The 25,059-nt window shown below is 38.3% G+C and overlaps 1 protein-coding gene across 3 annotated transcripts in view; it reads right to left on the bottom strand.

Annotated features, from left to right (window-relative positions):
* Nucleotides 1-25,059, bottom strand: part of Csrnp3 (cysteine and serine rich nuclear protein 3) — a 183,713-nt gene that overhangs the window by 80,491 nt on the left and 78,163 nt on the right. Inside the window, exons 1-2 of one of the 3 annotated variants that reach the window (XM_021155451.2) lie at nucleotides 19,326-19,568; nucleotides 1,087-1,257 (exon numbers count right to left, since the gene is read on the bottom strand). In XM_021155451.2, coding sequence (XP_021011110.1) covers nucleotides 1,087-1,234 — 148 coding nt within the window. In that variant the 5' untranslated portion in view covers nucleotides 1,235-1,257; nucleotides 19,326-19,568. Of the gene's footprint in view, nucleotides 1-1,086; nucleotides 1,258-17,525; nucleotides 18,059-19,325; nucleotides 19,569-25,059 lie in introns of those variants that run through there. The other 2 variants (XM_021155452.2, XM_021155449.2) reach the window with 2 other exon arrangements.

Here is a 25,059-nt window from a genome sequence, read left to right as displayed (position 1 = left end):
TATGTACATTTACAATGTAATTTGTAACATTTAGTTAGCAATACAGTTAGCCAGTATCTAGTAAAGGTTCAGTAATATCATGATCCATAATACAACGTCCGCATGATATTCACATTTTACTGAGCCCTTTCATGCGAATCACCACACTTGCTGTGCTTGATAGAGATGATGTCGCCCTTATCACTAGTATAAAACCCAAAAAGTCAACATATGTCTTCTTTCAAATCCAAAGCACAAGCTCACCTCCTAACATCATGCTATGTACAGAGCATGTGCTCAGTTGCCCTACACATCACAGCAACGCTGTCCTTGCCTTTTGTCATTCTTTCTCCCTGCTTTAGGAACATACGCACCTAGCTTATATAGCTGTTTCACGTCAGTTTCTTGGGCTTAGGTTGTGTGATCATTAGAAAATTTCACATCCGTTAGACCTCACATTACTGTCCCTGGTAGGAATGACTAATGTGACAAAGTGGTGGAGAAAGAAATTGAAGACGTGACATGCATTCTTATCTTTCCCTTGGTGGACTTTGTCACTCAGAGAAATAACTGTGGAAGGGCCACCCCACCCCACCCCCGGGGAGAGCTTGACTTCTGTCCCTCCTCAGTGAGTGGCTGATCAAAAAGTCTCTTATCACTGCCAGTCCTTTCCACCAGCAAATGCAAAACGCAGCCTTTCATATTTCTCCCAGGTCATTTCGGTTTGGGGAAGGCACATTGTGTTCCTAACTCCAGTTTATTCGTTATCCCGTACATCTCATCTATGTCCAGTGTGCTTTATGCTTCCTTGAAGAGTCAGAGGAACAAAATGCCTACATTCACAGACTCAATGGACTGAAAGGACCAAATCAAACACGGCCAACTCTTCCTAAATAAGGGGACCCACTGAGGTGCCTCAAAATGAATTCATTTTTACTCTGTCCTTCTATTTAGCTGATTGTAAAAATTTAAAAACACACATCTAGCCATAAAGGTAAAAATAAAAATGGCCAATGCTACATGGATGATTACTGCCACCAACACCTTCCCGCAGAACCTGAGAGTCGAGTCGGCTCACTGGGGGGGGGGGGGGGGTCCAGTACTCACGGGTGAAGTGATTTGAGGTGGATGGATTGACGCTATCCCCACTGTCAGCACTTTCGCTGCTGGAGACTTCATCATCCGATTCCCGAGCAGAGGAGCAGGGTGAGGAGGCGTCCACATCTTCGAACTTCCTCTTTAAAATTCCACTCATAGCTGCGGCGTTGTCACATGTACCTGGAGTGGGAATGAGCAACCGAGCATTGAGTTCTGACTGTTGATGATGTAGCCAATGTTTGCAATCAGTTTTCCGTGACTTTAAATGTGTGAGCTGGGCTGTAGCTGCCCCTTGAACATACCACAAAGCAGATTCATTTTTCTATTTCAAGTTAGAAAAAAAAAAAAGGGTGAAAATTAACAGAAGTCCTTGACACTTCAGTTAGACCAGCATTTCTATAGTTTTCCAATGTCTTTAAGAAATAACTCAGCTTAATGCAGTACCATTAGTCTTTTTGTTGACAAAATAAGAAAATCCATTTGAGTCCATGAAATTCTGTGAAGAACCAAATACAAATGGCAAGGTTCCCCTCCCTCCCCACACCATCACCAAATCTGAAATGATTACTGTGCCATGCAAAATCCCTCTAGAAGAAACACTGCAAGTGGGATGTTAAAATTTTATATTTAGAAATTTTCAAATTCAAGGAACCTAGTTAGCAACGCATAATGAAGCATATGAAATCAATTCTTAAATTTAGGTGGTTTCCATTTTTATACCGCTGCAAGATGAACTTTGTCCCCATGCTACCTGGCTGTTGAAGCTGCTTCTATCTTTCCAGAAATTCCCTAATTCCCCTTCAGTTGGGTATTGCAACAACTTGTTTCCTTCTAAGCCATTTGTTTTGTGTGGATGTATTTTCTTTTCTCTGAGTGACTGCCTATGCCTCCTCAGTCCTGTTTTACCTCAACAACCAGCTAAATGACACCAACTTTCTTCTCAATATAATGATAGTGTGGTGGTTTGAATACACTTGGCCCAGGGCGTGGCACCATAAGGAGGTATGGCCTTGTTGGGAGAAGGTGTGACCCCATTGGAGTAGGTGTGTCATTGTGGGCATCGGCTTGAAGACCCTCATCCTGGGTGCCGGGGAGCCAGTCTTCTCCTTTTTGCCTTCAGAACAAGATGTAAAACTCTCAGCTCCTCCAGCGCCATGCCTGCCTAGATTCTGCCATGCTCCTGCCTTGATGATAATGGATCTTTAAGTCAGCCCCAATTAAGAGCTCTCCCTTAGAAGAGTTGCCTTGGTTATGGTATTTCTTCACAGTAACTAACCTCTAAGACAGATATTTTAGTGAATAAACTACACATAAAATAGCTCAGACAATTTTCACACAATCTCACTTTGAGAAATTAAGTTAACTTAGCTGAAAGTATTGCAAGTTGATTCTATGCATTCTACCTCATTCCTGCCAGTTAATCTGAACTCTCATTGTAAGTCCTCCCTGCCAGAGCATAGCTGTCAGTCCAGTAGATCAAGAGAGAACAAGTCCCTTAAAACGATTCCAAAACCACTCAGTTACAGGTTATCAGAACTTCCCTCAGAAATATCTAAAAAGCATCCCTTGCCGGTGCAGATCACAGAGTGAGCAGCCTGTTCAGATCCCACTGGGCTCAGCCAGCTCTCCCCAGTCTGATTTGAGAGTTCTTAAAGCATACTACCTGAACCCGTAGCAGCAATGTAACCTGGGAAAGAGATGCTTAGAAATGCAGCATTTCGGTTTCCAAGTCAAAAAGACCCAGGGATTAGAGTCTTTTGTGAAGCACCAAACAGGTACCTCTGATACATTCCCAAATAGGGAAACCGTTGCCAGATTTTCAGTTTCAATTCCAGAACCTTCCATCTTGGAATTTACTCTCTATGAATCTGTTGGAAACAACCCAAGGCTCATCATTTTCTAGTCAATTCTCTGGACACCTATGGTGTGACTTAGTAGAATCAAATGTAATATTCCATGTATCATGTCTTTGTTCTTGGTTTCAGTTCATTCCTTCTAGGCATGTGTTGAGTAGCTGATATATTTATGCTTTACACATTGAGTTGTGTAGTGAAAAATTTAAAAAAAAAAAAGTTACCTGCTATCACAGTGCAAGGGTTCCTTCTGACGGGCTTCATCAAATAGCAAAACATCCCCCAAATTAGGTCCCAGTCTATTTTGTTAACGTCCATCTTCTGCATTATTGTTTTAATTATGGGAATAGCTCATGAGCCCAGGAACATATATCACTATATGTTCTCCTGAGAATAAAATCTCCGTTCTACTCTCATTTTACAAGTATTCAGATTAGCTTATTATTTTCTTCGTTTTAAAGGGTGTGAAATGCATAAAATGTTCATGCATATTAGAGCCAGCAAAGAGGAGAAAAAAGATATTTTAAGGAGAGTCTTGAAATAAAAGTAGGACAAGATATAAATTTTAAAGTGATTTCACTTCAAGCAAGATGCAAAGTAATTCAATGGGGAGAGACTCCAAGCCACAAAATAATACAAGATGGATACCTTCGGTGAAGACATACATTTCTATAACAAGATATTGCCATGGAAGCCATTAAAGCATTGTTCTTTGCTTTCTTCACTCAAATCCATAGCTTGCTTAAGCAGGATGTATTTCTCATGAATGAGGAATAGAAAATCTATCAACCAGGAGCTAGGTGCAAACATCACACATCATGTAGGTGGCTACCTGGGGCTCCTCTCTCCCTCCCTCAGTCCTTCAAGGAGGAATTGCTGATCAGATGAAAATTGAGATCTTTACCTTCCTTCATTAGTTCATCTGGGACAAGAACAGAATTAATGGGGTTAAAGACTGGATGTAATTTCTGTCTAGATCTTGAGAACCAAGAGGGCCTCAGCTGGACAACACACAGAGGGCGTTGCTTAGTGGAGCAACCTATGTACTACACAGACCTGTAGAACTGGTTGAGGGAGGGCCCAGCTTGCCTCTGCAACAGTGAAAAGCAAGACATCTGTCTTATCTCACTACATGCATGTGTCGAAATATGCTAATGAAATATGAAGGACAAATGGTCCTCTGCCTTTTGATATATAGGCTCTAGCACATTTAATAGTGGAGTGGCAATGCGATATGCAGTCATCTTCCTCATCTTATTAGGAAAGGAAAGTGCAGGGATTTAGGGAGATGTTATTATTACAATGCACTACCAGCCAGATTGCTATCTGCCAGGTGTGAACATTTCAAATAGGCTTTATACAGAATGAAAGCCCAAAGTAAAGTTGGGCAGGCATTGACATATTTGAATGTTAAGAAGGTGGAGTGCTAAGCCTGGATGCCGCATCTTTCCTCAGCTCTCACTGCCCAGTTCAGGAAACATGATAGTCACAGGCACAGTCATGGACTAGGACAAATGCCCCATCATTCCCCTGTCCCATCCACTGTTGATTGCCTTGGATGTTTTTCTAGTCACAGGGAGAATGAGAAATTCAAAATACAAAAGTCATTACACCAGTTTGTAGTTTAAAACTCCAAAGTGACTTCAAGTCATTTTTGAAGTTCAAATCCCCCAATGCCTTTAAAATGTCTCAACAATATAGCTTGGCCAGCTTTGTCATTTATTTTGAGCCTCTGACTTTGCTGATACATCAGCTCTGGATGGTTCAGTCTCAATCCTGGTATTTCTCTGTGCTCTAAGCTATTTTGGTAGATTGTCCTTCTAATTACTTTTTTCATCTCTTTCTATACATTTACTACTTTCTATAGCAGGTGTTTGTTTATTTCCATGTTTGTTTCTGATTGTCACACCCTCTGATAACAGATACAAGGGAGGTTCTTTGTTTTTCTTACTGGTGATCTATGGTACCTTCTATGTAACAGGTCTACAGTAGATACAGTGCAGCCTCTGAATGAAATTCGGAGACTTCTAAGCCTTAGTTACTAAGTCTGCTTGCCTCAAGGACTGGAAGCTCCAGGAAGAAGAACAAACGCTCACAGGACTCACTGTTCCATGTCCTCTGACTAACAGCTGGCATGTTTGATTAAATGAATATCAAAATTAGATGAAACTGACATAAAAATGTCCCTCCCATGTAAGAGTAATGCATAAGACAATGATAAGCTGAACACAAACAGGTCACACTTCTGAAAAATCCTGGACTGGTTCACACACTGTAAGATGAGACACAGAAAACCAAAATGGAAGACACAGAGAAACCAGAGCATTAAGTCTTTGATATTTTTGCTAAGCTTTCCTGTTGCCGTCCATGGCTAGGAACTTGTCTGCAGTCTCACAGCTTCAATTCAATGTTCTAAAAACTGGTTAATTTTTGTTCTCTCCTGGTTTCAGGTATCTTTGCCTGCTAGTCAGACAATTTCTTGATGAACAGGCTACTCTAGAGGATCTTTCCTGGGGCTTGTGGAATGCTAGTTCATTTCAAAGCCAGAGTCCTTTGCTATCTGAGAAAGGTTCATCTTATTTCTTTTCATTTATCAACAAACTCCTGGAATTTATGTGGCCAGATTCTTAGCCTAGGATTCCATTCTTTTTATCTACACCTTCTCATCTTTGACACAAGGTCTCACTGGATAGCCTTGGCTGACCTGGAACCATTAGACCAGGTTGGCTTGGAACTCACAGATCCACCTGCCTTTGCTTCCCAAGTGCTATAGTCAAAGTGCCGTGCTACCACATCCAGCAACCACCCCTTACTTTTGTTGCCAAATCTAATTAAGAACTACTTTATGTTAAAGCATTAACAACCATGCTTGCTAACATGCTGTTCTTAAGTTACATAAGTGTGGTGGTTTGAATATGCTTGGTCAATGGGAAGTGGCACTATTAGGAGCTATGGACTTGTTGAAGTGTGTCACTTTGGGGGTGGGCTTTCAGATCCTATGCTCTGGCTCTGCCCATTGTCTAAGAGAGTTTCTCCTGGTTCCTTTTGGATCAAGATGCATACCTCTCAACTCCTTCTACGGGAGCTGCCATACTTCCTGCCATAATGATAATGGACAGGACCTCTGAAACTGTGAGCCAACCCCAAGTGACTGTTTCCTTTATAAGAGTTGCTTTGGTCATGGTGTCTCTTCACTGCAATGGAAACCCAAAGTAAGACAGAACTTGGTACCAGGGACTAGGGAATTGCTGTGATAGGCCTGATCATGTGTAAGCTATTTATTTCATATTGTATTAGATATAAGCATTGCTCGGACATCTCTGAACACATTGATGAAAAAAACACTCTGCAATAATGATGATGAAAAAGTGTTATTTCCTTTAATATATTTCTGATTTACTTTCGTAAGAGAGTGGGAAGACCAGAGGAAAGGAACAGAATATACCTTAACGATAAATAAATAGCCCCCATTCAAATGAGGATCAGGTTATGCGATCTGCAAATGTGCCACTTTAAAATTTTAAATTGCTAGATTGAGTAAATAAAAATGTACTTCATCCAGTTCTATTTGAATTTCAGAAAGAAAAAAAGAAGAAATGGATGACATTTCAAGCATATTTATGGCTAAATTATTTTTTTTTTGCTTATATGAAATTCAACTTAACTGAACAGTTTGCATTTTAATCTGACAATCCTAATTGCTCCTGATAAGGAAGTAAGCTTAATGTGTAATCAACAACAACAAAAAAATATCGAAACAGGAAACAGGAGTTATACCAGATGAAAATCCATCAAAAAAAAAAAAGAAAAGAAAAGAAAAGAAAGAAAGAAAGAAAGAAAGAAAGAAAGAAAGAAAGAAAGAAAGAAAGAAAGAAAGCCAGCTCACTAGGCTGAATCACAAATTCACTGAACAATGGGGAAAATGAAGAGGTTGAGTGGGACTGGTCAGTCAAGGGCAGTCAAGCCTGATGGCCACGGAAGGAGGAAACCTTTCAAGTAACACTGGCCTTGCAACTGTTTCTTTATAGCATTGGTTCTCAACCTCTCTAATACCAGGACGTTGCAATACTGTTCCTCATGTGTGGTGACCTCCAACCATAAATTTATTTTGTCGTTACTTCATTACTGTAAATTTGCCATTGCTCTGATTCATAATGTAAATACCAGATAGGTAGGATATCTGATATGCCAACCCTGTGAAAGGGTTGTTTGACCTCGAAGCAGGCGAGACCCACAGATTGAGAAACATTGCTTTATGGCGCGAGCTCTTTCTCATAGACAGAGAGGCAGTGTACCGGGAACAATAGGTTCATGTCACCCAGTCAGTCCTTACTGCATGAAAGTGATAGGCACATGGTTAATATTTAGAGAACATTTCCCCAGAAACAATAGAAGCCATCTACAAACTCCTTGTTCATGTTTGTCTGGGGAAGGGTTAATCTCTGTACTAATAATTCTGTAAACAATTTAAAAGGGAGAGTAAGGTAAGATTAGTAAAAGAAATTCTTTCTTTTTTATGCAGCAGTATTGAGAAAGCCAGTTATAATATCTGCTTTACAGTGTGTAAATGAGGGAATTGTGAGGTGTGTATGTGTGTGTGTATGTGTGTGTGTGTGTGTGTGTGTGTGTGTGGTGTGTCAGGACTTGTCAAAGAATAAAACAATCATGTTTGGATTTTTTTTTCATTCTTTTAACAAATTCTTCAACAAATTCAAAATGCTTAGACACTATAACCAAGTTCTTTTTCAATGAACTTGATCATGTGAGAATGCTTGCTTGATTTACTTCATTGGTACAGAAAATACCAGGGTCTGGATGAAGTCTTATACACAACAAGATTTCTGTCCTTTAACTTGACCCAGGATGGGAGGTGATGTTTAAGGTTTCTTCTGGTTGCCTCACCAAGTTCAAAGAGTGAGTTGAGAGCCACCGCAGACACAGTGTACACACTGGAGAGAGGCTCCTTTATGAGAGAAGGTGTGCCAAGCTCTGGAAGGAGTCTCATGAGGCACAAGGACACGTCAGCAGCCAAGCTGCCCACTGGACCCCAGTTCTTGGTCATCCAGTTGACAGTGGGAAGGTTTGATGTAACATTAAAGAAAAGAGGACTCAGTTAGAAATTTCATATTATACATTACCTTTATTCTTTGGGGCAATCAATTGTTAATCAAATGTTCCTAAATATGTGGATAACTTTTTAACTGCTAGTTTGTATGAAATCCTTTCCGTGCCTAATTTTTTAAACTATGTTTAATTTCTGATGTTCTACCCCGACATGACCATATTAATAAAAAATAATGACTAAAGTCCTCAGTTTCTGTTAAATAAAACCATCATTGTTTAATCAGTTGTCCTTCTAAAATGAAATTACTGCAAAGTTCTTTGTGCTTCTTTTCAAAGCCTTTCATTCGGAGATTTTCTTTGTTTGCATCTTAACAATTTTTTTCCTTCATTTCTTGCTTTTCCCTATTTATCAGACTCTTATACTCTTGCATAAGTGGTCTGCAGATCTGAGATCTCTACAAGGTAAAAACCACTTCTTCAATACATCCTGGTTTTAATACATCCTCTATGGATGCTTCTATGTTGTGAACACAGTGGAGAAGCTCTGTGTATCTGTGCTTGTTTTATTTATTTTTTGTGCCTACTGCTTAACAATATTTCTTCCCATCTTCTTCAAGGTTTTGTTGTTGTTGTTGTTGTTGTTCCTTTTAAAAGTACAACATCTGTAAGCTAGGAAAATGTAAGGCAACACAGTTGTATAAAGGATTAGGGAAAGATGAAGGATATTCAAATTTCTTGTGCTGTGTGCTATGAGACACACAATTAGATACTTAGTTAAGGATTTTTAGTAATCTGGGTTTAGAACTCAGAATATGTCTGCATCATGTTCTTTTCTACTTTTCCAATAAACTTCAGTGAAGTGACTACAGCGCATGAGGCTTTATTGAAAGTGAGAAAGCACACATATGCGCATGCGGAATGCTTCTTCAAGAACAACATATCGGTTTTATCAGTAGATGTGCTGCCATTCCAGGCCATTAATCAGTGAACACTATGGAAGCATGAGGACATCTTGGATATGTATCATTCTATACGTAGTGAGAAGATGTATGTTTTTCCCTAAGAAAGTGAAATTATCTTCTTCCCCAATACTAGGGCCATTTCTGCCTAAGCCCATTTGGCAAGAAAGCAGCTCCTTTGCTGCCAAGAGGAGCAGGATTTGGCAGAGATTTCGCAAGGTGAAGCCCTGTAGGTGTTTCTGTGGGGCACTACCAATGTGAAAAATGCTGCTGGTGGGTTGCCAGTGGGAGAAACAGAAGTCAGCCAACGCCTCTCTTGTCCAGGTGTCTGTGGAAGCCAAGAACTTGGCAGCAATCCTGCCTAATAAATATTTTTGTTGGAAGAAATGATTGTGGGATTCCCCAGTGATGTATGAATCCCCCGAGTTGGAGACGTCTGTGACTTTGAGTTAAAGGTTTTATCTTCATTCTTATGCAGTGAATATCAACATTTTTGCTATCTGATAATTTGAAGTTTAAGGAGATGAAAGCAATGAACCCTTTCTCCTACCCCCCAGAGGAAAAGTGCACAAAAGCACAAACATATATGGCATCTGTTTATGGGATCTGAGTTTAGGAAGCTCTTCTCTGGTTATTAGCTATCTTCCCCTCCACTTTGGTGAATAAAGAACCTGGAGGGATGATTCATTTGAGCACATTCATTCGCAGAGTCAAAAGAACTTTGAGGATCCATTGGCCCCATTTGCTTTCCCAGATGAGTGGGTTACCCAAGTTAAAACACAAGCTCTGAGCTGCCTTGTTTTGGAGGAGGAGCTAGGGATCAAATGTAGTGCTTCAGTGTGCTAAGCAAGTGCTGTACACTGGGCTACCCCCTAGCACCACAGCCTCATGTTCTCTAGCATGCATGAAAAGAGCCCCAAGTATCTCTCAGAATATCCCTTGCAATTTCATTGTTCTCCCTTCTGCCCCACAGCATTCTTAAACAACCACCCAAACTGGTGTCTAGAAGTCTATCAACCTATAAGTTTGTGACTGGGTGACAGAACATTCTAGGTTGGAGTATATTTCCCCAAACATCTGCCTTTCCTAAAAGATGGCTATATTGCCCTATTTCAAACATAGTAGTTCTAATGAGAATTCACTGAATATATTCACTACAAAGCTAATGGGTGACTTGTACCCTTTTTCCTCAAACCCTACCACATAGCTTTAATAAAGGATACCAAGTTTTCAGACGTCTTTATAGACCCTTAGCTCAAAATTTTATGATAGAGGCTATTGTTCTCTGAAAAATATTTCTTGGCCTGTAGCAAACTGGGTTTAAATGACTGCTCTGCACTGGTGTGACCTGAGTGAGTCTGACACTATTACAACTGCTGGGCTCACCTGATGCTGGATCATATTTGAATGTACAAGTTGCCACGGACTAATATGTATTCCAGTGCTTGCTCAGGATGCATACTATCATATCTGGGTCAGATACTAACAAGTGGTATAATTTTAAAAGTGCTACTTGCCAAGTGTAGTTTCCACGTCTATCAAAATAAGGGGTATGACAACATTAGTAAGAGACTCTGGGGCAGTCTCCTCCAAGGCTTGCAGCTAAGTGACAAAGGCTGTGGCCTCTGTGTAAGAAGTGCTACTTACCTCTGCACATTCTCTTCCTCCTCAATGCACAGACTGGTGGCTAAATCGACTTGTTTTTTTTTGAACAACAAAGGAATTTTGTCTGGCTGGGCCTGGGACACACCTTAGAGGCTCCCCCATGCTGCTATGTGCTTTGATGTGCTATTGGGGTTGGCATTCCTGCAGGAAAGCCAGACCATGGCTTTTTAATGGCTTTACCCTTAATAACTGACCGTCTGTTATTTGGAAAAGTAGTTAAATTGATTACATGCCAGCCTAAGAGTCAAAACACTTTCTCCAAGGTCAATTTTTAGGGTGTTTGCTGGGGTTTGTTTGTTTGTTTGTTTTGTTTTGTTTTGTTTTGTTTGTTTTTCTCATTAGTGAGGGGAGAGAAAACCAATTAAGAAAATAAGAGGCTTCTAAGCCTGTTGAAAATGCTCATCAGCCTGTTACATGCTCATTTTCCCATCCTAACAGAAAAAAGTCTCAAGTGAAGACAATGGAAATGTTATTTTCTATGCTTGCTATTAGGACTTAAAAATCAGTACTTAGCCTAATGTCTTGAACCACTGTGGAGACTAAACGCATTAAAAAGAATAAAAGGACCATGCAGACGTGGAGGAATCACTATTACAGTGGCCATGAAATCTAACCCTGTCTCTCCTACTTAGCACTTGAAGTTTTCTCTGTCTTTAGAAAGTTTCTGACTGAATAATGAAATAGACTAAGCAGTGTAGCTGAAGGGTACTTAGGAGCTCTGGTAATGTTTTCCTTGGAGGAACCATCAGGCTAGTGTGAAGGAAAAGAATGTAAAATCCACGGCACCATTTTCCTCATAAAGCATCCTGCGAAGGGCATGAGAGAGCGACAAGACCACGCTTCACAACCACACCCATCCACGAGGCACAGAAAAGAAAGGAAATTTCAAAACTTAGGATTCATAAGAAAAATAACTTCGCACATTCTTTAAAACAAATCACCACCCTAGGCAAGACATGGCTATTTATCCTCTAAAGCAAAGAACAATTGGCATTCAACCTGAAGCTGACATTGCATTGGGCAGCAATTAACAGATGTAATATATGTGGTAAGATTCAATACCTGGGTATTTATATTTAACTGAATGTCCGACCAGTACCAGTTAAAACTGGTCCACAAAGGCAACCACAGGTCACACCACAGTCATCAATATCTTTTCAAAGATGAAAACTGAGGTTTGGGACCCCCCCCCTCAAAAAAAACAAGTTCCAAATAAGCAGAGTTGATCAGAAAAGGCACGTCTAGCCATCCTACTAAAGTTATTTATAATAAAATAATGTAGATGAATTTTCTGAATCTCATTTGAAGACCTCTGTGATTCAATCAATTCCAGCAATGCTTAAACAACATTACAATTCATGAGACATTTAAAATAGCAATGAGCCTGTGGCATATAGGTCATTCCATTGAGCAAACAAATTAGTACTCCTGTGTCATCAGGTGAAACTTAAGATGTGCCAAGCTCTGTCTGTACTAAAAATAATGAATGAATTTCCAAGTCTTCAGATGCAGTGGACATATCTGAATGGAGCCAAGGTGAGAAAGTAGCACCTTAACTACATACACAAAGCTAGGGAAAATGCTACAGCAAAGGGAAAAATGGGAAACCCTGTAAAGGTTATAAAAATAGCTCTACACATGGTTTCAGCGTACCTAAAGACCTTTGGAGATTTGAGGTATCTACAAAATCACGTGTCATTTGAGCCTCAATAGCTATGATGGCTGCTCCCTCTACTGTCTCCTTAGAATTCAAGGCACTAGCTCTTAGTGCGACTTAGGTTGACTTTCAGTGGAGATTCAGAACATTTTTTTGCTTTGGGAAATGGTCAGTAATAGTTGCAAAAATGGCATCAAGGTTGGCACTTGAATCTACACTCTTAGCCGTGTTCTTGTTCAGCCTCTGCCCATCCCATGATATGGGACTGAAATCACATAAAACCAACAATATAAGAAAAACACTTACCTAGTAAGGTCACAGAATGCAGTATTAGATACTGTATTTTCTAAACATGTTTTGGGTTTTCCTGCATTTACATGTTCTTGTTTTAAACAAAGTACTCAGATTTTAAAGCTGGACTTCTTGGCCCTGCTCAAATGTTGATGTTGAAAAGCAGATCAGAAACTGGGCGTGGCGGTGCACCGCTGTAATTTCAGCATCTGGGACACTGAGACTGAAACAGAAGGACCTCCAAAGGCTCCAGGCCAGCCTGAGCTACAGCTGAGTTTGGGACACTCTGGGCTGTACTGTTTAAAAATTAAAACCAACCAAATAAAGTAAGAAAGAGAGAGAGAAAAGCGTATAACGTACAGAGCTATTTCCAGATACTGTATCCTTGTCCTCCCAGCCCCTTTCAAGGGTTTTTCTGTATATCCCCGGCTGTCCTAGAACTTGCTCTATAGACCAGGCTAGCCTTGAACTCAGAGATCTGCCCACCTCTGCCCACCAGTGCTGGGATTAAAGGTGTGTGCCACCACCACCAGGCTTGTTCTCATTCATAAAACATTTCTTGGCAAACTCAACTCAGGAAATCAACATTCCTTCAGATTTACACAATCTTCAGAGTGTATTTACATATTTACAAAAGTAGTATTAAGTACCATAACCCATATTCTGCTTTACCTGTAGTATGTTTTCAAATGTACTGGATCACGGCATGCTATCATATGCTCCCTGGGACTGGGACTGTGAACATGTGTAAGGACAACTCAATACATGTGAGGATTCCTAAGCTTGCCTGGAGGCAAAGCTACTTCCACTGTCCCATGAGTCAGGCATCTGTGAATGCACCACCATACTTGGAGAATACAGTTCCTAAAACTAAAGAGGTGGATGTGGCTCTAATCATTAGTGGATGACCCTAAAAGTGGGTCTATTTTTATCATGTACTTGTTCTCATTTCCCTATTAGATATAAAGCACTGCCAAATTATAATCAATCGTCTAATATGGCAGTCTTCTTATAAAAACAGGAGTAATTTCTCATTTATTTCAAGTTCAAGTGAGTACTCTGAGGACAAAATAAAAACAAATTTTGTGTGTGCATGTGTATCTGTGCACACTCCCGTGTGTGAATGTGTGTGCATGTTGTCACACTCCTGTGTGTGTGTGTGTGTGTGTACACATGTGTATGTGTGCATGTGTGCACCTGTGGGCATACTCATTTATATGAGTGTGTGTGTTGTCACACTCCTATGTGTGTTTGTGTGTGTATATACATGTGTGTGTGTGCGCATGCATGTGTGTGTACCTGTGGGCACACTCATGTATATGAGTGTGTATGTGTGCATGTTGTCACACTCCTATGTGTGTGTGTACATGTGTATGCATGTGTGTGCATGTGTGTGTACCTGTGGGCACACTCATGTATATGAGAGTGCATGTGCATGTTGTTACACTCCTGTGCATGTGTGTGTATGTGTGCACGTACATGCATGGGCATGTGTGCACGTGCATGCATGGGTATGTGTGCAAGTGTGTGTACCTGTGAACACACTCATATGAGTGTGTGTGCATGTGTGTACCTGTGGGCACACTCATGGAAATGAGTGTGTGTATGTGTATGTAATGATCAGTATATCAGATGTGTGAGTATGGTGACATGTTAATTTCCTTTCCTGGCTCAGCAAAGTCTCTGTGATTGAGAGCTTAATGTAAAATCATGAAGAAATCGATCAGATGGATTAGAAAATTCAATTTTGAATAGTTTTCTTATGGAATAATTATCATGTTTCAAATAAAAATTAAGCAAGTAAAAAAACACAATAAAATCCTTAAAAGCATAAAAAGTGTGTCTATGACAAGCGTATACTACTAAGACCCTACTCTGTGCTGAAGGACAGTCAGGCTACATTTCTGTTTTTCACAGTAGGCAAATAATTTTTTTAAAAATAAAAGGTGAATTAGTGTCTCTGATATCAGGAAGAAAATACTGACTTCCACTTTAATCAACAAGGCAGAATAATGTGTATTATGTTTGTTTCCACAAAAGTTATTAGCATTAAAAACTGACCCTGAGAGTTATACACTTCTGCTGTTTGGAAAATAGTCTTTATGTTGTGATCATCTCCATCTGCATAAGACATCACTATAATATTGCCATAGTTCTAATAACACCCTTAAAATCACTTTATAATTGCGTTGAGCTTTTATTTTTCAACAAAAATGATTCAATTTTATTTAAATCCTAGAAGAAGCAATCAAAAGGCAATCTCCTGCTTTGATTGCTTCTTAAGAACTGCCATGTTAAAATAATGTGGTTGCTTTGGATACTCAGTAACAATTTTCAACATTTCCCTATTGGTGTTAAAAGTCACTTTGTTCCTCCTGTCTTGTAGGCTGCAGAAGTTCAGGAGACTGACAATACAGTGGTAATAAAACTGAAAACCTACACACTCCATTTGGAAATGACAATAGTCATGACAATGCTCCATGCTCATAAACTGAGTCTGTTTGCCCTAAAATTGTTTCCAAGCCTACAGTGTGGTCTCTAGTTTCAAATGATGACAACGACAAGCTTAGAATCAGAAGGTAGGAAATTTGGTTTTGAAAAAAAAAAATCCCAAAAGATTTCTTTGAAGTCAGATATAGCAGTGTTTCTTTGTACCTGCTGCCTATCTGCCCTCCGGAGTTTGCATTTGGATCACGGTATTTACTTTTACTCCTCGAGGTTAATTTGAATTATATTTACAGAAAGTTATTTTTTCTACGTATGTTTAGAAACCCAGAACATGAGCATACTTCATCCAAGCTGCTGGGATCTGTATGGATGTAGGATGGATTAAGCCAATGCAAAAAGACTTCAAAGTTTGGAGTGAATTTGCATTGAGACATAAATTACCCAGGATATTCAAAGCCATAAATTAGCTTCAGGACATAAATAGCTCTCTTGTGGCTCACAGAAGCACAACAATTCTCTTTATTCCATACATATCTATTATCATGTTTTCTCTAAGACTCTTCATGGGCTCGATTTCTTGGCCCACACTGTGTTTTTATTTTTATATTCAAAATATGCTCGCTGGTAGCTGCTAAATGTCCAAAGTTAAAAAGTATTGCACTGCCTATATTAATATTAACCTCATTTCTTTTTTATGCTTAGCACACACATGGTGTGAGCAGGCACAAACTACTGGCACTATATAAGTGAACAGAAGTGTTTTTTAAAATCATGAATTAAATATAACAGTATAAAGAATTCTGTTTAGCTTCTTGATTACACAATATATATAATATATTATAATAGAGATATAATGTGTACTATAGTACATAGAATACATACATGTATACATGGAATGTTTAGCAATTTTCATAAATATCTGCAAATAATGCTGAAATCAGAGACCAGCATTTTCTATCCAACAACAATAAAAAAGAAGTAATTTATCTAAAATATATTTCCTGTAGCTTAAGTCACTGAGAGTGTCACAAGAAGTGTTCAGAAAAAAAGAAAACCCTGAAATTTTTGCAGTCTTAAAAACACAAAACACAAATTCTATCTCATAAACTCAACTTAGTGTCCTGGATAAATGTCATAATGTCCCCAAAGAGTGATAGAGTTGAGCCTGGCAATGAATAACCACTACCAAGTGAATGTCATAAATATTTGAAATAACTGTCCTTCACTGATTAAATGTCTACATACTTCTGCTTTGGTCTCCTCCCCTCCAACGGCTCTTCATCTCAGAGGAAAGATGCTGTTGCCGAACTGCCCCCATTTTAATCATTATAATAAAATGACTCCCTATTCTAAGTGTAAAGAAAATAATTAAATCTTTCCACTGTGTACTAGTTTCTTACATGTAAGCTTAATAAATTTCATTTTAAAACGTCAATAAATACAGACCCATAAAGGAGTAATCTCATGACTAAATGCCTATTTTGTACCTTCATCCTCTCTAAAACACACACACACACAATCTGTAATGCAGACAGATGCACAGTCAATGCAAATGAAAATAACATACTTTTCTCATTAACGTTGAAACTGCTGAATTGTTACATTTATATTTTTTTAGTGGTGTGGGTAAACAGTTGAATTGTGCTGTCTCAGTTTACTTGATGTGAAAATTAAAAAAGCAATGTGAACAATGAGTGTGAGTATACACTTTTTTACTGTAGGATGGATTTACTATGATGTAATCACACATTCTACAGAAGTGTGATATTAGTTGAGGGAGGGAGTCTTCATCCTGCTATGAGACTTACAAGGATTTCTTTAGAATCCTGATTTAACTGAAAGAAAAAGTCATAGGATGTTGGGGGTGTAAAATTTAACACTGTCTGAAAAAATTCAAAAACATTTAATAACAATTTAAAAAACCAAAGATATTGAAGGAGTTTAAAGCAAAAAATAAATAATCGCTTCTCTAGTAATATTTTTAACAATGCAACCGAGAACAAAAATTCTCCAAACCAAACCCCGGCCTAATATAAAAATGTAACTTCTAAAAATTATCCTATAGTGCTTTTCAGCTACAAACAAAAGAATTCCATTATTTAATCCCACATACCTCACAAAAATCTTTGGCTGGAACTCAGTACATCTTTAAAATATATACCTTTAAAAATGTAAAAAAAAATCATAATTTACTTAAAGATTTTAAGTTTTAATATTTATCTAGATATTTCAACCAGGTAGATTTCCAAAATCAACACATACCCAAAAGGGGAAATTATTTAGGAGCCTAGACCCAACTGTTTCTCTCATGAAATACTCAGTCAGAACAAAAACCCAAAAAAATAGTGAAGGAGGGAAAAAAGAATAATAATCAGAAGAAGAGGAAACTAGCAAAGGACAGCTTGAAAACCAGCAACAGCCTGCCAATTGCCACAGTGAATTTAAATAACCAATCAACATCACTGTCTTCAACAGAAATAAAATCAGGCGCATCAGGAAATGTCATCGTACCTGCATGCACTTTAAATGACTACGGCACACGGCACACGCTGTAAAATCTTCAGAAATAAAGCACACTTCCTTTAACTGCTGCAAAACACGGCTGCAGAAGCCCAGGATACATTTTTTTTTTTCTTTTTCAGGGAACTGATCCAGCTTACAGCCAGCCCCGTGACCTATGAACTCCCTTCTGCCCCCTCCTCTTCTGCAGTCAAAGCCTGTGCTGCTCTCATTTGCATAAGGTTCAGGCAGTGCTCCAGCAGCCAAAGCGGAATGCTGGGTAAGGAATTGTGGAGCTGCGGTTTGCCCAGGGTACCTGCATCCTGGAGCACCCGGACCCGCAGTGGGGAGTGGGCATGCTTCACCAGGCTGTCAACATCGCACCCGCTATGTCCATTAACGGATAAAAGATTTTAGCGGTTGTTTCAGTCTTGCGTTACTTGTTTACGGCCTCCCCCACCATAAGAAGCTGTCTGCAGCGACTCTGGTAACCAAGGAAACCCAAATAGTCAAATACTTCATTTAAATACGTGTGGAAGGCCAATTTAAAATTGTCATTAACTTCTCTTGTTTTGGAGACATAGCTCTTTTTTTTTTTTAAAGTGGAATATGTATCGTATGCATAATCAGACATATGGGATGTTTTTGTTGTGGTGGTTTAAACAACAACTTACAGACATCAATTTACATTAGGCACCAGACACATTAGATGCAGTCATTTCAGTAATATTGAAAAATGTTAAATGTGCCCAAGTGCCTTAGAGATCATCATCTAAAATGGTACCCAAAAATTAATTGTAAAGATTTTATGTCCCAGGATGCCTTTAAAGGATAGAGCAGTGAAAACGTAGAGCAAAGTTAGACTGCATATTTAAATTCGAAGAGTCACCTCATAGAAATGCCTGTCTTTCTTTCCCAATGAATTTGAGCGGTGAGCTATTTATTATTTGTTATCTTGGCTTTGCTTTCCTTTCTCAGCAATCTATTTGAAATACAAACTTCTGTATTACTCATAAACTCAAGAGCTACTTATTTTCAGGTAAATATTATGTATGTATATATTTTATAAATATCCACAAAGACATATTTTCCTTTTCTGAGATATTGAACCAGTAGGAATTCTGATCATCATAGGGTTGACCCAGTCATTTTCTTAAAATTAAGCTAATTTATCTTTCTTCATATGTTAATAACTAACATCTATAATATAAAAGGTTTTATAAGTGTTTTCCATTTCTGGGAAGAATCATATGGAAAATAGAAGGCAAATAAATATTAGCATCTTAATAAAGTATAAAATACCTTAAATAACATTATTGACATTTTCATTTAAATTTTTTATTGAAAAATATTAGACATTTTACATAAATACCCTTACAGGATAGTGAAAAATATCAGCAAATTCTGAATGAAGCATCTTCTATAAGAAATACAAACTAAGGCAATATAGAATTTTTTCATACAAAAAAGTGAGGCTTTTTTTAAACCTGCTATTTATTAGTCACTTGGCTTTATGTATTTCTGCATACACCAAATATTAGCTATTACTAAATTAAAATTTTCTGACCTATACATTTTTAAATAGAATAAACAACTTTTCAGTTTAAAATAATAATATCAGCATTTCTGTTTATTTGACTCCATCAAAAATTGAATCTTGCTGGGTCACTTCAAGTGCACCTTTCCTATTTCCATTTGAAATACCTTTCAAAGTTTTTGTTTAAGGCAAAAACACCCATCAGCCCAACCTAATTTAAATGCAATCAAATACCAGGAAGTGTTGGGGGGGGGATTTATTAAAAAATCACCGACCTGTTCAAACAGCTGTAGTCGAGTCCTGGCAGTCTTTATTCATTAGAATCCAAAATAAATTGATTATCATTTTACAGTACGTGTCAGCATCATGGAAGGCATCGTTCTTCCTGGTTCAGTGGAATCTTCTTACATTTCCCAGCCCCGTGTTTTATTGCTGGTACCATATGCTTTATTGTTCCGAGACAAGAGCTTCCCTCGCACAAAGACTCATTACCTACTGCTTGCTGCACGGCATCAGCCTCAGCCAGGCTGCCTATATGTGATCACATGGAGCTCTGTCTGAGCAAGCCAGCCTTGCTTCTGACTTCACTGTGTCTATGGATATTTTTATCAGCTGACTCTACGAGAAGGAAGAAAACAGCAGATAAGGGACCTGCCCTAAGACATTAATGGAGCGTGATTAGGAAATCCCCACACTAGATTTTATTATTGAAAATGATTCGACAGCCATTTAAAAGGGGAGAACTAGATTTTATTTTAAATAAGAGTTTATAAAAAAAAAAAAAAACAGAAAACCAAAAACAACAACAACAAAAAACTTGCTCAAGCCATTTCCTACCTTGTGTTTCTGAAAGTACTATTTATAAATACCATCCAATCTAATGAACCAATTGACCATACATTTTTAACCTTTCAATTGCAACTATTTCTTTTCTTGGTTCCTCCAACCCCCACTAAAAGGCCAGAGGCTGATTCCCTCAAAATTTCTTCCAGTAAAATTCCCATCACTAAAAGATACAATCTGTGAATACAAATAGAGACCAGTTCTTTTTGGTTCGGAGGACGAGAGGCTTAGACTCTCTTTACTGAAGTATATAAATGAGGTAGGTGATTAATTTATCTTCTCAAAAGGCAACACATTCCTAGAACAGCTGACTACAATGAACAATAAAGATCTCAAGTTAAAGAACAGATGGCTCATACTAATTCTTAAAACCGCAGTAACTTATTTTAGACAGCTTACCTCAGTGGGGCATATGGTTTACCTCATCTGATTTTAATGCTAACAAGTCCTTCCAGAGATGATTTCTCTACATTTATGGGAACCTTTGGCAGCTTTGATACTGTTTCAATACACATATACTATGTATGTCTGAATACATTCACACCAGCTTTCCATAACTAAAGTCTCAAAACTTGAAAATCAATTACAGATCTTCAAACAAACAAACAGACAGACAGACAGACAGACAAAACCTACATAGCTGATGGAATTTGATTTAAAATTCCATATATTTTATGGACTATTTGGTTGATAGGCTACCTGACTTGAATTGGTATTTGAAAGCTTTTGACTCAAAAACATCAATAATTATCCGGTGGCAAATACATGAAAATTCCACAAAGATCATGGAAGGAAAAACCAAAAGCATCATAAAATGATGAGAAAAATGTATTTCCTACATCATTAGATTGATATACAGTGCATTGTAATGGCCCGTGTAAACATGTCAGTACTTAGAAAGAATGAAGGGACACACATTCATGTGCTTATTGATGCGCACACATGTCAACCTCCAATCAATAAACTCTTATTTTCTAAAAGGAAAACAATACAACGTAAACATTTTTCTCAGCTGAACTTTAAAAATGCAGAGTAAGTCGGTGTGACTAAAAAAAAAATAAGTTCTGGAGTGAAATGATTTTTCACGGTTTTTCATATTATTTGCAGGGTTAGTATTGATCTGGGACATTTCATGTCTTGTGTAGTAAGTTTTTCTTAGCATGAAAGGAATACTGGGGTATACTTCCAGTGCCACCATTTTCAAGTGTTTGCTCCAGAACATCCATGTTCATCTTCTGTTCTACAATATAGAGACACAGAACCTTGGGCCATAAATGAAAATGCAAAGAAAAAGTTCCTGTGGAATCGTCATCCTCTGGCTCCCGAAAGGTGCCTGTGTTTTGGTGAATACCTTTGATGAGGTCAGCATGCTAATGCACAAGGAAGTAAACAAAAGGCAGCCATTTTTTTCTTGTATTATATCACTTCAAAGGAGGGAGATAAAATGGCTGCCAAGTAGAGGAAAAGACCCTATTTTTTTTTTTTAAATTAAGTTATTTCAGAGTTCTTTTGGTGCTTCTGTGGGTCAGATCATGGGAGAGAGGAGGAAAAAAAATCCATATATGTGTGATTTTTCTGTCTCGTTATGAATATAAGGATATAAGAAATAAATTGATATAAGACCTGAAGATACGTGAAAACAATATAAAAATAGCTAAAACAAGTGTCTAGGAAAATGAGGAAGACTTTTCACACAATCTGTTAAATGTAAAAACCTGAAATTTTCATTTATGTGGAGAAGAGAAAACTAAAGGTAGATGCCAGAGGCAGAGAGATCTTGAAACAGGAAGAATGGATCACAAAATAGTAATAGTTCTCTTACTACCTTAAATGACCATGGTAAGTTATTGTAAAAAGTGATTCCCTAATTTCCAATTCTGTAATGGGGAACAAATACCTTCTAGTTAGCAAGTCATGGAATACATAGAAATTCTTCTACATTTCAACTCCACAAATTAGATTTAACCAAGCATTAGCCATTAATATTAATAATAAAGAGCCATAGGTTATAAAATCATAATAACTACTTAACAATCATTTTAGTAAATGATTTTGTAACAAAAGCAAGTAGGGCTTTGGGAGAAAAAGATTGTCTTTATATAACACATTTTAAAAAATGGAAGACATTTAAGAAATAATTCAAAATCTCAGGAACGTGCCTTGTGATTAAAACAAATGAGAAAATAGACACTTCATCACAACCAACATTCTGGAATTCTCTGTCTGCAACATGGCAAGAGACGCTAGAGCAGCGAGTCTTGCATTACACAATAAACAACGGTGTTTCTGCTTCTGCAACACTTTCATCAGCCAAGAGTGCCTCAGATTTGTAACTGACAGAGGAAGACCAGATCACAGCTTAAAACAGTGAACGGTGTCCAAGATTAGAGGGATGCTTCAGTTTTAGGATATTGAAAGTTGTAAACAAAGATAGTTCAGCTCTTACTATTGATTCTGACTACCTTAGCTTTCCTCTGAAGGCAAATTGACATCATAGAATCACTTGGCTTCATCCTTTTTCCTTCACAATAGGCGAGGATTATTAAAAGGAATCTAAGATGTTTGCTGTTAGTAACACAGACATAGACTATTGCTAGAAGGATGATCTACTGAACAGGAAGATGCTCTGTCCTGAGCACCTATGTTTCAAGGCTGTCTGTCTATCTGCCCTTTACCACAGCACCCCCTGGTGAGGTCACCCTTGATAAGGCTGCCCATCATTTCCTTCCAATCTATTAGGGAAGTGAGTAATTTTGCCATGTCAGCTTAAAAATCCAGGAGCAAGGCAGTCCAATTCAACAAACATTTATTGGGTAGCTACCATGCCTCAAGCTCATTTTATAGGGATATAAAAGTGAAATATTAACTACTTGCTTGAAGATTGGAATCTCTTTACCTTAAACAAACAAACAAACAAGTAAATAAAGAAAATAAGAAAACTGCAGCCGAGAACGTGATTGAGTGGTGGTGACACAGGAGAATTGCTTTAATTTTAAAATCTTATCATCCCAAATCTATACTTCATGTAAAATCAGGATAATGTCTTTATGTTGAAATTGTCTGTTAAAAAATGATGTAATATAAAATAACTCCTTGAGTATTTTGTTTTGGGATAGCATAACCTAAAAGAGAAGGCAAATCTTTCTTAATAAAATTATGTATGCCTATCATGGCTGCAAATTCTTCATGATTCTTTAGACAAAAAGGACAGCCTAGCCTTTCCACCTCCCCTGTGGCTGCTTTTACTGAAGCCTTTTCCAGGAGTCTGAAAAATGACATCCTGAACGTTGTAAGGATGGATCCTAAGAAATCCATGGCTTCAACCTGAAACTCCAAGTCCCCTGAGCCACTGTGTAAGGAGACAGGCTATTCCAAGGCTGCCATGCTGGAGAAGACACCCATAGGCACTCTAGGAGAAAAGTGATTATTGTATAAATGTTGTCTTGGAGAATCAACAAAGACAAGGAGAAAGGTTTACAAAACGAGAAGAAGAGGGAATTTGAATTGACTTGGGGAGATAGGAGATAAGGCAAGTGTTCAAAAGTGCTGACATAGAGAAAAAAAACAAGCTTGGTGCCCCCCGCCCCCCCCCCTTGAGCAGCATGACACTATTTTGTTTGTTTTGTTTTGTTTAGTTTTGTTTTATTTTGTTTCGAGACAGGGTTTTTCTGTGAAGCTCTAGCTGTCCTGGAACTCATTCTGTAGACCAGGCTAGCCTCGAACTCAGAAATCCGCCTGCCTCTGCCTCCCAAGTGCTGGGATTAAAGGCATGCGCCACCAACGCCCGGCTAGCATGAGACTATTGCTGGTGTATCTGTGAGGCTGTGAGGTCAGCAAAGAATGAGAGGTAGGGTCAACGTCATAGGTAAAGGAGACAGTTTTGCCTTTGACTAGTTCGATGAAGTACTGCCCCACCCACAAAGTATTGGAAAACATGGGTAGCAACATTGAGCTTGACCTGAAAGTGGTGACTGGGGCAAGGCAGAAAAGAATCTAGTGGACAAAAAGATGGTATACTTAAAGCCTGGTGTGATAAACTGGCCTTTAATCTTGTTTATGTCTTAGAAAGCTAATCGTCCAATGGCTCAGCTACCGGTCCCATCCAGACCAGGGAACGTTAATTAAGCTAGCTTTATCATGCTCAGTAATTTTGCATGTATTTTGATTTGTGCTGCCCTCAGAGTTTCAACTTTGAAATAGTGTGAAAATACTTAATGTCAAATAATATTAACATGTTTGGAAGGCTGAACACAGCTGTAAAACAACTTACTTTGACTACGGGGCACACAGGAAAGTATTAGCATTATTTTCCTATTTCTGATTTTGGCATTGTGGGAGGGGCTGATGGAGGGGAGAAGAATATGTTCTGGTTGGACAAAAAAGAAAAAATGTAATTTCGATTATGAAGGGTAAGGCTTAACATATGTACAGAACTCGGCAAAGGAACGTGGGATTTTATTCTTGTAGCTTTTCATTTTATTTGGACATTAGGTAATGAAGGCAGCAGATGTTAAATGTAGCAACCCATGAATGGACACTAAAGGGCACAGGTTAAATGGCTAGAATCGCTCTATAACTACGACTATCATAGCTACAATACTAACATAAATCATCTAAACTTGGCTGCAAAGAAATCCTTATGCAAAGTGACCCAGTTTAGGAAGTGTCCAGATTTCCTCCCACCCCGCCATCTCCCCTGACAAAGGCATTAGAAAACAGCATTTGTTAAGAGAAAGAACCCAATGAAGCAAAGCTCCCAAGGAACACAAAGGGTATACTGACATCGTCATAGTGTGCATCAGCCGTGGCCATAGTAATCTCGTCTTGTGCTGAACTAGATATAGAACACTGGGCAAAATAAAGTGTGCAGTTATATGGTACGACCGAAAATTAACCATGAGCTGAACCACTTTAGAGTCAAGACTAAGAGAGGTTGTTTGTTTGTTTTTGTTTTCTTTTTCATTTACACAAAACCATAAAGACTTGGCCAATGAAATAAATAAATATTTTTATATGTATACATGCAAACAGCTTTGGTATCGTATTGATATGGAGTCATTGATACAAACATATAGGCAGATACAGATGCAATGGCAGTGTCTGTGGTATGTTCACTATTTTTTTTTTTTTTTTTTTTTTTTTTTTTTTTTTTTTTTTTTTTTGTTT

The sequence above is a fragment of the Mus caroli genome, chromosome 2 (genome assembly GCF_900094665.2).
Source record: "Mus caroli chromosome 2, CAROLI_EIJ_v1.1, whole genome shotgun sequence".
Lineage (NCBI taxonomy): Eukaryota > Metazoa > Chordata > Mammalia > Rodentia > Muridae > Mus > Mus caroli.
The sequence above is the reverse complement of the archived record's forward strand: the minus strand, read 5'-3'. Positions and strand labels throughout refer to the sequence as shown.